At 38.7% G+C, this 14,855-nt stretch overlaps 1 protein-coding gene across 3 annotated transcripts in view; it reads right to left on the bottom strand.

The window, feature by feature from the left end:
* The window catches only part of LOC117995355 (forkhead box protein L2-like), a 65,792-nt gene that overhangs the window by 31,276 nt on the left and 19,661 nt on the right, over positions 1-14,855 (bottom strand). For 2 of the 3 annotated variants that reach the window (XM_069508697.1, XM_069508698.1), the window contains exon 3: positions 5,433-5,541. In XM_069508697.1, coding sequence (XP_069364798.1) covers positions 5,433-5,541 — 109 coding nt within the window. Of the gene's footprint in view, positions 1-5,432; positions 5,542-8,486; positions 8,562-14,855 lie in introns of those variants that run through there. The other variant, XM_034983367.2, reaches the window with a different exon arrangement.

Raw genomic sequence — 14,855 nt, 5'->3', positions numbered from 1 at the left:
GGGATGGCGAGTGTGTAGTTTCGATAGTTTTGTCGCCGGGCTATAAGCGACGACGAGCGATTACTCGCGCCATTCGCCCGTGGTCGGACGCTCAGTCCTGTGCACACCTGCGCGCGCGTTACACGTTCAAGCGAGCGAGCATCGCTGAATGAATATCGCTGAGCGAGTTTATTTTTGAAAGCTCGTCGCTCAGCGACAAAACTAGTAAAGCGAGTGAACAGTCAGAAAGCAACTTTTAATATATGCATCTCTTTCGTTTACACGGAATGTACATTTATTGTGCGTTTCTTCAGAGAGAAAATCGCCGGTAGATAGACGTTTGCTCGCCGGCGGTCGGACCACTGCCTAGTGCGTAGCGCATATTCCCTACCACTCGAAATTCAGCGATGAAAGCCAAAAATTATTAGCTGTTTACAGAGAGCCTGTTGACTGTCGCCTGGGGTTTTTTAATTTGGCTGAATTTGCCCGAGGATATGAAACTGTTTTATTTTACGTATTGGAAATACCTTTAGAGATATCACATATAAAAACCGTCTCCGTTCCGTACTACAGTCGTATTTTTTCGACATTTGGTACGATAAATCAAAAACTATTATGCATTAAAATAAATAAAAATCTGTTTTAGAATGCACAGGTGAAGACCTTCCATATGATACCCCACTTGATACAGTTATCTTACTTCAAATATTGAAAATACTAATTATTAGTTCATAACCACAATTTAATTTTTTTTTGTGTGATTTAACCACAAATTCACGCTTTTTAGATGTTCCCCTTATGTCTGCTATAAGACTCACCTACCTGCTAAATTTCATGATTCTAGGTCAACGGGAAGTACCCTATAGGTTTCTTGACAGACCGACAGGCAGACAAACAGACAACAAAGTGATCCTATAAGGGTTCTGTTTTTCCTTTTAAGGTACGGAACCCTAAAAACGTAAACGTTATGGCATAATTAAAATCAACAAACTATTTTTGGAAATGAGAGAACTCGTAAATATAAATAAAATAAATTGCTCTCAAAAATAAGATCGAACGGTTAAAAATATTTTTATAGTGTTGATGTTGAATTTAATATTTTGTAGGACTATTTAAAAAGGGTAAGATTTTATAAATCACACCTTCATAATTTAATCTAACGATTTTTTTTTGAAATTTTTAACCGACTTCCAAAAAGGAGTTGGTTCGTAATTCGGCCCGTTTCTTTTTTTTATGTATTTACACCAATTTTTTCGAGGTTTCTGGAACGATTTGCATTTTTTTTTTGTATTTTGATTTTTTAAGAATTTTATGTAGGTAGGTACACAGTACACACCCAGTGACACTCGCGCCATCGAATAGAATCTAATGACTAGAGACCGGATTATATGCAACATAAAAAGCTTGTTATATGCATGAAAAATGCTTGAAATATGCACGAGAGTTGGCAGAATATGCATTATATGCAACATTAAAAGCTTGTTATATGCAAGCAAATATGCACGAAAATTGGCAGAATATGCAAAATTAAATAATAAATTTTAGGAATCCCCAAAAAAAAAGAGTATTCATTTTTTTTTCAAAATCGATTTTTTAATAGGCGATAATAGCATTAGGTATATGACATTAAAATTATTTAAAAATTTTGTAAACGTAAGCAATCAAATATTTTTCTAAATTTTCAGTGGTAAGAATGTGTCTACTATCATTTAGAATATTTTTGTAAGTGGAAAAGGTTTGCTTCACATCCACTGAGGTAACTGGGCAGAATTTAGGCGTAACTGTCGAAAAAAAAAGACGGCTACGTTCCGAAATGCAGTAAAAAGTCATAATTATTACAGCTGCCCTTATATTTTGTGACTGTTATTAAATTTGGTCACATTTCGGAACGCAGGGTGAGTGAAAAATATTGTAAATGTACCGATAATATGCATCATAACTAGATTTTAGGTAAAATATGCTATTACCGCTGAGAATGGCTGAAATATGCAAATGCATATGCAAATGCATATAATCCGGTCTCTACCAATGACGTTCATTTATCAAAATCAGTTGAGCCGTTGAGTAGTTACGAGATACATGAACGGATATTTTTCAATTTTGATTTTTTGAATTTTAATAGGTAGGTACAGGTCAAGAACATAACCCACCTTTTGGGTTTCGTCGCAGTGGGGTAAAAATTGGATGCACATTGAAACATTAAAATCATTTATTCTAGTTTTCAAAAAAAAAAGTTGCAATTATATACCTACATCGGTAGGTCCTACAGCCTACTACGTTTTACCACTTTGGAAGTGTCTCTCGCGCAAACTATTCAGTTTAGAAAAAAATGATATTAGAAACCTCAATATCATTTTTGAAGACCTATCCATAGAGACCCTACACGTATGGGTTTGATGAAAAAAAATTTTTTGAGTTTCAGTTCTAAGTATGGGGAACCCCAAAATTTATTGCTTTTTTTCTATTTTTGAGTAAAAATCTTAATACGGTTCACAGAATACATCTATTTACCAAGTTTCAACAGTATAGCTCTCATAGTTTCGGAAAAAAGTGGCTGTGACATACACAGACAGAGAGACAGACAGACATTACGAATCTTTAAGGGTTCCGTTTTTTGCCATTTGGCTACGGAACCCGGCATGCACCTTCCATCAGGTCGTATGCAATAAATTACTTCACGTTCATGTAATTACATAAAACGTCATGTCCACCTGTTATCTAACGCCTATAGTACCTAGAAACTTCAATATTAAGCATTATTGTTCAGAAGAACAATTACCCTTTGTACAGGCTATCGTACATTATCGATACGCCTGGCGACATTTACGTGTTACAATATTTTGTCTTATTACAATAGCAAGAAGGGCGATAATGTTTGTGTAATTCAACTTCCTATGTGGTACACCGTACGTTAGGTGATTTTCGGTCTCCTATTCCACTTTTAAAGCTACTTGAATGCGCCTTTGTTTCGATTACTTGTTAAAATCTGAAGGTATGTCATAAATAGTTTAAATCTTGACTACATTTAAGAGCCTCAATAGCACAACGGGTAAAGGAGTGGACTGAAAACCGAAAGGTCGACGGTTCAAACCCCGCCCCTTGCACTATTGTCGTACCTACTCCTAGCACAAGCATGACGCTTAGTTGGAGAAGAAAGGGGAATATTAGTCATTTAACATGGCTAATATTCTTTTAAAAAAACATTATATTATAGTTTAAAGACCCCCGTAGCGCTGGTTTTTTTTTTAATTTATAGACTAGCGCTTGGCTGCAATCAGACCTAGTGGCAAGTGATGATGCAGCCTAAGATGGAGCGCGCTTGCCTAGAAGATGCCTATTCACCTTTGACTTGAAGGTACCCATATTATAATTGGAGGGGAAAACTGATGCTGGAAGGGAGTTCCAAATCTTAGCGGTTTGAATTAGAATTGAGGATTCAAATCGCTTAGTACGTATCCGTGGAATTTCGACTACGCACGGGTGCAGACCTTAGCGATGCCTTGCGGTACGATAGTAGAAAGGTGAACGAAGAAGTTCATATATGCACGGTCTATAATCTCAGAATCTACCTAAGTACAGCATGAACTTTCATAAATTTTCATCTATAGAAAGAGGAATTATCTAAGACCGCGTATGCACATGTAGGTACAACCCGTTTACTAAAAGAATGGGCCTGGCGTCGATTGAAAATTAAAAAAATTAAAAACTCAAAAAAAAAGTGGCAGAAAAAAATTCGTAGTACCTTCGTGTATGTTTGCATCTTTGTCACTGATACACGTAGGTACTACGAATTTTTGTCTGCCACTTGTTGAGTGTTTAAATTTTTTTTTGATTTTTAATCGACGACGTTAGGTCCATTCTTTTAGTAAACGGGTTGTAAGTTTTATTCACGTATAGCTTACATAACTTACGATAAAGGAGAATATTTCGAGAATGTATGGGCCTGGGCCCCTGGGGCCACATCTTGTACAGTATACTAAAAAATTGGTAAGATACCTTGAAATAGCGTTTCAAAATTACATTTTCTTTGAAATGGGTTTGTTTGCCGGTACAAAAACAAGAATTTACGCATGTGAATTGCAGCACAGAACAAAATCCATCGTATGTAGGTACTTATAGTTTTATATGGGTAGGTATCTGGAGAGTGACATAGGCTACTTTTTTATCCCGGTTAATCGAAGAGTTCTCACGGGATTTTGAAAAACCTAAATCCACGCGTACGAAGTCGCAGGCATCAGCTAGTTGAAAAGAATTTTGAATTGAAATCTATGTTTCCCAAGTATTTCATACTAGGTGATGCCCACGACGTCATCCGCGTGGATTTAGGTCTTTAAAAATCCCGTGAGAACACTTTAATCTTCCATAATAAAAAGTTGCCTATGTCCTTCCACGGGATGTAAGCTTACTCCGTACCAAATTTCATCAAAATCGGTTAAACTGTTGGGCCGTGAAAAGCTACTAGACAGACAGAGGGACAAACAGACAGACAGGCACACTTTCGCATTTAAAATATTAGTATGGATGAAACTTAAAAAAAAGAGAAACTAAGTATTCGCAGGTATGGATTATGTTGCCCGGGGTGCCCTTCTTCGTTTGTCGTAACTAATTGATCAGTTTAGAGTTACCATCCCGGGGCAATGGGGCACTGTACTGAGATCTCCCTACAGTAATGAATGCTCCCTACGAAATAGAATCAGAAGTGGAAAATCGCATTTATACCTACTGACTCCACGGACAAACATAGCTAAATGGAGTTCTTTCGCCAATAGAAAGCTACATTATTTCTGAGTAACAAAGGCTATTTTTTATTTACAAAACAATTAAAGATCCCTATGAAAATTGTAATAAGCTACCCGTGCGAAGCTGGGGCGGATCGATAGTTTCATTTTTTTTTCAGATACAAGTTAGCCCTTGACTGCAATTTCACCTGGTGGTAAATGATAATGCAATCTAAGAGGGAAGCGGGCTAAACTGGAAGGGGTAGGTAATAGGTATGGCAGTTTTTAATAAACCCATGCCCCTTTGGTTTCTACACGGTATCGTACCGGAACGCTAAATCGCTTGGCGGCACGGCTTTGCCGGTAGGGTGGTAACTAGCCACGGCCGAAGCCTTCCACCAGACCAGACCAGAAATTTATAAATTATAAAATTCCAAATCCCTGCCAGGAATCGAACCTGGGACCTCCCACTATTAAGACAACAGCGCTTACCACTGCGCCAGGGAGGTCGTCATAAAATCATTCAGGTGGATTTTTGCGTTGCAATGCGGCACGACCCCGCCATCCTGGTGGACTTTTTCCCTAAGGGCGTTTGTGCACTCATCCGTATTCGGTCCGTATCCGTGATTCAATGGCCGTCATGCAAATACGTACATTCGATTCGTATTTTTTGACGGATCCGTAAAATCACGGATGAGTGAACGACCTCCCTAAGAAGTGATAATATTCACTTACCTGTATGAGGCAGGTTGATAGAGCATAGGGTAGAGGACGCCAAGCTGTAGGTGGGCTCCTCTTTGGGCTTGAGCAGCTCGTGGGTTGACACCGCGTGTATTGACAGCTCCTGGTAAAAAGATCCTGGTTACTTTAGCATTTAAACTATCGTGAAGTTTATCTAAATTCTCTATAATATAAAAATTAATCACTAAATGTGTTGCTCATCGCAAATCTCGAGAACAGCTGAACCGATTTAGCTAATTCTTTTTTTATAATATTCCTTGAAGTACGAGGATGGTTCTTACGGAGAGAAAAATTTCCTGAAAAAGAATCAACTGCTAGGCGGTACGAAAGTTCGCCGGGGCAGCTAGTCTAAAATAAAAGGCAAAGGTGACTGACTGATCTGTCAACGTATAACTCAAACCACTGGATGGGTCGGGCTGAAATTTGGCATGTAGATAGCTATTATGACGTAGACATTCGCTAAGAAAAGATTTTTGAAAATCCGACCCCTAAGGGGGTAAAATAGGGGTTTGAAATTTGTAAAGTCTACGTGAACGAAGTCGCGATCATGCTAGGTTTGTATATTTCTGTGATACTGACACGTGTCCATTGCCCTATTTATAGTCACTGTTGACGACTTTTTATGACCGTTATTATTTTAAAATATTTTATTTATGTTCGATCGAGTGTAGTCTTTTATAAAATTCCACCATCAATTTTAGATCTGCCTTGACACAAGTGTAAAAAAGCTATTTAAACTTTAAAGTATCTATGCTCCTGAAAAAAGCATTTTATTAAGTATTACACAATCGAAGATTATGTACCTAGATAATAAAAATCGGTCGAGTACGAGTCGGATTCGCACAAGAAGGGTCCCGTATGATCGTATAACAAATAACACTTTTTTTCGTAGCGACCATTTTGAAATTTTTATTATTTGTGCTTTCCCATGATTTCAACTGCCTACCTATAAACGCGTTTTCAGAATTGGCTATTTCCTATGTCAAAAATATATTATATCTCAGTGATTACTAAACCAATACTTTTTTCGAACAGTAAACGATATTTTATTTATTATTTATTTTAATAAAGGGTTGCTAAAATACGTAAAATTCACGTCATTTGTTAGTTTTAATTGTAATAACCATTTTACATTATTGATTAAACCAGAAAAGCACGTGGAATCATTGTGCCGTCACATGCCAGTATTCCATAGAAGCTCGCATACTAAGCGCATGTTTTGACGTTTGATAAAAAGATACTGATTTGACTAGTTACCGGATTTCCGTCCGAATGTGGCCGGGTCAGCTAGTCATCAAATAAAAAAACATAAACATTGTAGGTATACATAACTCATACTCCTTGACCAATATTTTCTTTATATAGATGCGAGAGAAATGGCCTGCCAGCGAACACGGCGGGCTATAAGGCTCTTTTCGCACTGCATCTCATCCGAATCCGAGAATTCTGGATCCGAAGTAGACGTAGTACTATTTGTATGAAAGGATTCGTACTAGATCCGAATTTCATTTTCCAAAGCCGAGATTATTTCCAATCCGGAGCTTTATTCTATAATATATTTATAAAACTTGGATCAAATCTGGATGTCAATTTTACACTGCCTCCTTTTGATAGATGTTGCTTGCATAATTTTTTGACCCACAACGGCTAGAATTCAGATCGGACACAGTTTGCCAGTGTTCATATAACAATATTGTGGTTAATTCGATGAATAATAAACAATGCTCCGAATTGGAGATATTTTTCGCTTTGTAAAATGACATTTAGATCCACCTATATATTAATAGTAATTCGGATACCCTCATACAAATAGTACTACGGCTACTTTAGAGAAGATTGGATTCGGATCGGGTGCAGTGCGAAAAGAGCCTTATAGCCCGCCGCGTTCGCTGGCAAAATCGAAAGGTATAATTATGGGTACTTTGGATCGAGAATTTCCAGATTCGGATCGGATACAGTGCGTACAGAACCTAAAGTAATACGAATTTTTCGGGACGGGAATTTTTCTGGAGTGTCACGATGCAACGAATAAATATCGCCCGTGAATCGGAGAAAATGAATCGATCTCGCTCCGATGTGGATGAGTTTGGAATTGTATCTCTTTCCTGCTAATAGCCGGCTGACAAACATGTATCAGTGGTTAATAGGTGCATGGGCAGCTGTTGCGAACAAATCAGATCGATATAGCTGACTCTGTCAAAAAGCGAAAGTGCGTGGTGCGAGCGATGAGATGCGGGCGATTCTCTAATCCACGATAATCACACGAATCTGTACTCTTTATCCCTATGTTCGCCGTGGTGTTCGATTTTAATTCAGAGAGTTGCAACGTGCGATCCAAACTACACGTGTCTGTAAAATTTCAACGCATTCGAATAAGTGAAAAGTAAGAAAAATCTTGAATCGACATCTGTCATATATTAGGAAGTCGGTGTTTGAGCACTAAGGGGTGACGTGAAATCAAATATTTAAAAAGGGGTTTAAATATTTTAGTATGGAGTACCTACTACTAACATATCCACCATTTTAACCCATTAATCAATAGCTGGCATCTATACAAACAAGTATTGTACGAGACATAATCTTGCAAAGTGTCACGTTTCCAAGATATAAACTATCAAAGTTGTACTGTATGGCCATAGACATCTGCACTGATGACTACATTTTGATAACTTATATCTCGGAAACGTGACGCTTTGAAAGATTCAGTCTCATACAATACTTGCTAGCATTGATGCCAGCTATTGATTAATACTGGTTTTATGCGCGGCCGCTATTTTGGAAAAAAGTAAAATGGCTGACTTTTAGGTAGGCCAGAATATTCAAAGCCCATTATAATACTCCTTACCGCGCTGTCACTATGGCCCATGTCACACACACACCTACAGTCCGTTCACTATAACTTTTCCCCTGACGTTATGTTGGCACCATTGCAAATCACACAATAATAAACCCTAAGCTCTAAGGAATAAAGCAAACAAAGCAATGGTGCCAACAGTGACGGCAGGGGAAAAGTTACAGTGAACGGACTGTAGTCGTTTCATAGCCTACATTTTGAGAGATGAAGCTTTGAGGTTATGTAAAAAGTTTCATGACTGTCGTGGCTGTGGTGGTACTATCCGCTAGCCGCCTTTACCTTGGGCAGTATTTTACAAGCATATTACGAGGAGGGTCGACTTGTTCATTCAAGAGAGAAAGCATCCCACGTATTCAAAAATAGATATCGTTGTGTATTTATTGGCCATCCTCAGATTCGATTTAATATTAACATTAGAAAAATATCGTAAGCACGTGTCTCGACATCGTATATCGACGCGTCGTCAGGGGGCGATCCCAAACATAGATTTGCAGTTTGTATAATATTTTAGTGTTCCATCATAATATATCTGTTTCTTCATTATACTTCTCCATAACTTAAGGTCAGCAGTCAGTTTTCTAAACATCTCCTCGTTCATGGTCAAGCAGCAGAGTTCTCCGACTTTTTTTATAAGTCATCATCATCATCAACCAATAGACGTCCACTGTTGGACATAGGTCTCTTGTAGGGACTTCCACACGCCACTGTCTTACGGCGCCTGAATCCAGCGGCTCCCTGCGACTCGTCTGATGTCGTCCGTCCACCTAGTGGGGGGTCTTCCAACACTGAGTCTTCCGGTGGGAGGTCGCCATTCCAGCACCTTGAGAACCCAACGTCTATCGGTTGTACGAACTATGTGCCCTGCCCATTGCCACTTCAGCTTCGCAACCCGTTGAGCTATGTCGGTTACTCTAGTTCTCCTACGGATCTCCTCATTTCTGATTTGATCACGTAGAGAAACTCCAAGCATCTCTCTCTCCATCTCCCGTTGAGTGACTATGAGCTTTCTTATGATTAGTTTTTGTAAGTATTTTTTTTTAAATAAAACTTAAAGATAACCTTATCTAATTATTGTACAAATCACGCTCGCTGGAATGGTGCCAAGATTACTGGCTGCATTTCCGCGCTGGAGAGCCAGGCTTATCCGTTACGCAAAAATTGAGCCAGTCTTTCCGTCACCAGATGAGGCTATTAACCGCGGTGAAACCTCTTGTAAAAAAATAGCATTACAACTCCATGGCCCCAGGGTCTCTCTTTGACTTTTGACTTTTGAATTCAACTCGATAAGAGAGGCATATCAATAGTACACGACAGGTCGAGATGGCAATCGGGTTATGAGGGGGAGGACTCCCCGCACACCTGCAGTATGCGGGTGTCCCCACCTGGATTGAGAACTATATTTGAGTCATTTTTGCTGCAGCTCCCGGTCTTAACCTAATATACTAAGGTTATGGACATAATTTTTTTTTAAATTTTACCCAAGTTTAACCACTCGATAAACTGCTCGAATATGCGTGTATCGTCTCAATTTAGCCGCCTTATAAATTAGTATGAAAAATATAGTAACTTGGACACGGTGACGAAGCGAGAGTGAGTCGTGGGCATGGGATTAAACGAAAATAACTACGTAATTAATGGCCGTTTTCGAGCCCACAATCTTGAAACGAGTTTGAGAATTTCAGTTGAAAGTTCGGAAAATTCTGAAAGACGTTTATTGTAGACTTGTTTTTTAGGGTCCCGTAGCCAAATGGCAAAAAACGGAACCCTTATGGATCGTCATGTCTGTGTGTCTGTTTGTCTCTCCGTCCGTATGTCACAGCCACTTTTTTCCAAAACTATACTGTTGAAACTTGGTAAGTAGTGCAAACTTCCACTGAAAATTGGTTTGAACGAGATCTAGTAAAGTAGTTTTTGATTTATCGTGCAAAATGTCGATAAAATACGATTGTAGTACGGAACCCTCAGTGCGCGAGTCTGATTCGCACTTGGCCGGTATTTTAATAGAGATAGCTTGCATCCCGGGGAAGGACATAGGCTATCCCGGAAAATCAAGGAGGTTCCACGGGATTTTTAAAAACCTAAATCCAGGCGGACGAAGTTGCGGGCATCATCTAGTGGTAAATATTACGCATTCTAACCACTAAGCTATCACGGTTTATAGCAGGAGACACTTCACTACTAATAACTTGTCAGTATATTTACATTCTCACATCGTAGAGTGAAATGTTTTGGCATCGGCATTACCTGGGCGTCGCTATTATTAAGTGTCTAGTGTGTGCTTAGCTTTATTTTATTTATATAAAGCCGTCTTCGCACGGGTGGGATTATTTTCTATAGACAACAAGCTTTTTCCCGCGAATTCGTCCGCTTTGTTTAATTTATAGCCTACTAGATGATGCTCGCGACTTCGTTCGTGTGGATTTAGGTTTTTGGAAATCCCGTGGGAACTCCTTAATTTTCCGGGATAAAAAATAGCCTATGTCCTTTCACGGGATGCAAGTTATCTCTTTACCAAATTTCATCAAAATCGGTTAACCTGTTGGACCGTGAAAAGCTAGCAGACAGACAGACAGACACACTTTCGCATTTATAATATTAGTATGGATGGATATGGATTCTGTCATCTAGGAAATTTCAAGAAAATCAATGGACGCTTAGGTATAGTGTAGTCTTAAAGATTTATAGTGTTCAAAACCGGACCACAATACATTTAAAAAATGGGATTACAATTTTGATTTTACAATTGTAAATACCTACATAATTACAATCTTAATTTTACGATTGTACATACATAATTTTGTAAGAGTAGATATTCAATTTCCATCGATTCTTTCGATTAAAAGAGCCAGTAGTTAAAGTTTACCAAAAGCCCGTCAAATATACGAATCGGAAGTCAAACACGAAGGATTCCGTACCATCATACAAAAAAATTGCAATTCTTTTTTTGTAACATAAGCACAAATTCACGGTTTTCGAATTTTCTCCTTTACTTGTGTTTTAAGACCTACCCTACCTGCCAAATTACATGATTTTAGGTCAACGGGAAGTACCCTATAGGTTTCTTGACAGACATAACAGACAGACCTGACAACAAAGTGAATCAAATCAAATCAAATCAAATAATTTATTCAAAATAGATAATAAAATACAATTTTTGATGGTCGGTTGTTGGTTTCGTAAGATATAGTGGTGATATTTTTTACGCGAACTTAAAACTAAAGCGTGATCCTATAAGGCTTCCTTTTTCCTTTTGAGGTACGGAACCCTAAAAATTGATCTCGATTTTGATCTTAACTTCATAAGCAGCAATTAAAAATGGCAACAAAGCCAACTGGCTCGTGAAATAGGTCCATTGTAGAGCGGTGGCTACTTGGAACAAGCTGCGGCAGAAACCTTGATAAGCAATTTTTGAACGTTTTACTTTAAATAACTGTTAAATAAGATCGATTTTTGGATGGAGTGTAGACTTGGGCTCCTGAAATAGCGGATAAGGGCCAGTCCTGAGTAGAATTTGTTTTTGTAATTGATTTGTAATTGAACTTGAACTTCAATGGGTCTTGGACTGTAGTAATAGAATGACGTGATTTTTTGTATAGCAGTAGTTTATGGGGCTAGAATTCATTATTAAAGAGAATACCTAATTAAAATAAAAAAAAAGATTATGTTCATTTTTAAAATAATTAATTATTAACGTCACGCTTTACGGAAAGCGATTAATGACGTCTCAAGGCGTAAACGAAAAATATTTTTCAATTTTTTACCGTAAAAAATATTTTCCCGCAGAAATTACTCTATTTTTATGTTTTTTTTTTAATTACTTAATTTACGGATTGTGTCGTCATTATTCACCTTCCTACAGCGTAACGTTCATGTTAAAAATAAATAAAAATCATGTTTGTCCTCATGTCGCAACGCAGCAACGGATGGACGTGATTTTTTACATGGGTATAGTTAAAAAACTGGAGAGTGAAATAGGCTACGTTTTATCACAGAAAATCAAAGACTTCCCATGGTATTTAAACATCTAAATCCACGGGAACGAACTCCCGGGTATCAGTACTTATATATTTACTAGGCGATGGCTGCGATTTCATCCGTGTACATTTCGGTTTTTAAAAATCCCTCTTTGATTTTCCGAGATAAAAGTAGCCTATCCTTCCCCGGGATGCAAGATATCTTTGTATCAAATTTCGTCAAAATCAGTTAAACGGATAGGACGTGAAAAGCTAGCAGACAGACACTTCGACCACCCGTTGTGCCAGATCCTTTTTTCCACGCACATGCAAACTGTGGAATCAACTCCCTTCCGGCGGTGTTCCCACTAGATTACAACATGGGGTTATTCAAGGGGCGGACCAACAAATTCCTGAAAGGCCGGCAACGCATTGGTGGTTCCTCTGTTACTGCAAATATTCATGGGCGGCGATAATCACTTAACATCAGGTGATCCGCTCGCTCGTTTGCTTGCCATTTTATTATTTAAAAAAAGACACACCTTTGCATTTATGATACCTATTCAAAAAGTATGGATCTAGATGGCAGGGCAAGCGTCCGCTATTCCTAAATGCTCGTTTCGTAGCCACTAGCTGAACAAGCGGAGGACTTGAATACGTGTGTAAAAATGTGCTAGAGGGCCACCCACGAACCGCGCACTTGCACGAACGCCGCGTGCCACGTGCACGGCCACCTCAGACTTTGCGGACACGAAAATTACACCTGTTTCACATTTTCATAATTATGTACCTCCTATTTCTTTTAACGACGACAAATGTCGTTGTTCTACAAGATAATATATTTCAGAGAGTACTAAAGAACTATTTAACCTATTTTTAGGGTTCCGTACCTCAAAAGGAAAAACGGAACCCTTATAGGATCACTATTTTTAAAGAATATTAGCCATGTTAAATGACTAATATTCCCCTTTCCTCTCCAACTAAGCGTCAGGCTTGTGCTAGGAGTAGGTACAACAATAGTGCAACGGGCGGGATTTGAACCGTCGACCTTTTGGTTTTCAGTCCACTCCTTTACCGGTTGAGCTATTGAGGCTTCTGTCAAGAAACCTACAGGGTACTTCCCGTTGACCTAGAATCATGAAATTTGGCATGTAGGTAGGTCTTATAGCTGACATTAGGGAAAAAATCTGAAAACCATGTATTTGTAGTTACATCACAAAAAAAAATTAAATCAAGTGGTCATGAACTAATAATTAGTATTTTCAATTTTCGAAGTAAGATAGCTATATCAAGTGGGGTATCATATGAAAGGGCTTTGATGTGATTGCAGTCAAGCAAGCCTATTTACAATTCCTTAATCTAAGATATTTATTTATTTTAACAAAATCCGAGTCCTTGATTACGAATTATAATATTATATCTACTAACTTATGCCCGCTTGGGGACTTCACAAACTTCAAACCCCTATTTTACCCAATTACTGGTTGAATTTTCAAAAATTCTTTCCTAGCGGATGTCTATGTCATAAATAGCTATCTGTATGCCAAATTTCAGCTTGATCATCCCAGTAGTTTGCGTGGAGATGGCTCCCCAACAGAGAAAACTAGAGATACTCTAAATATATAAAAGGAAAAGGTCACCTTTGACTGACTAACTGATCTATCAACGCACAGCTCAAACTACTGGACGGATCTGGATAAAATTTGGCGTGCAGATAGCTATTATGACGTAGGCATCAGCTAAGAAAGGATTTTTGAGAATTCAACCCCTAAGGGGGTGAAATAGGGGGTTGAAATTCGTGTAGTTCACGCGGATGAAGTCGCGAGCATAAGCTACTCATCATCATCATCATCAACCAATAGACGTCCACTGATGGACATAGGTCTCTCGTAGGGACTTCCACACGCCACGGTCTTGCGCGGCGCGCCGCCTGGATCCAGCGGCTCCCCGCGACTCGTCTGATGTCGTCCGTCCACCTAGAGGTGGTCTTCCAACGCTGCGTCTTCCGGTGCGAGGTCGCCATTCCAGCACCTTGGGACCCCATAAGCTAGTCAAAATTATAAATTTCCAAATGACCAATTTTGAATTTTGAAATGAATGCCAAGTATTCATACGACGACCTCCTAGTTATAAGTCCAACTGGGAGGTCGTCGATACTGCACCGTAGCGGCCGCCCTTTTTGTCATTGATACATTCGCGACAATACTGCTGAATTCCTTTTTTGTTGCGAACACACCTGTGGAAAGTAGGTGTCATAAGTAATGATACAAGAAACCGGTTGAAGAATTCTTACTTAGCAAAATAATGCTTCCATTTGTTCCTCGTCTTCCTACATATCAGGAAAGAGATAACAAAAACAAAGATACAGTTTTCGAAATCAGTAAGTACCCTTATTATAAATTTAATGCGAAAATGTGTTTGTTTGTTGATTTATTGGTTTGTCCTTCCATCACGTCGCAACGGTGCAACGGATTGACGTGGTTTTTTAACCGACTTCAAAAAAAGGAGGAGGTTCTCAATTCGTCGTAATCTTTTTATTTTTTTATTTTTATTTTTTATGTATGTTCCCCGATTACTCGAAGACGCCTGGACCGATTTTGAAAATTCTTT

Source organism: Maniola hyperantus, chromosome Z (genome assembly GCF_902806685.2).
Source record: "Maniola hyperantus chromosome Z, iAphHyp1.2, whole genome shotgun sequence".
Lineage (NCBI taxonomy): Eukaryota > Metazoa > Arthropoda > Insecta > Lepidoptera > Nymphalidae > Maniola > Maniola hyperantus.
Note: the sequence above shows the minus strand (reverse complement) of the source record. Positions and strands in the feature narration are given on the sequence as shown.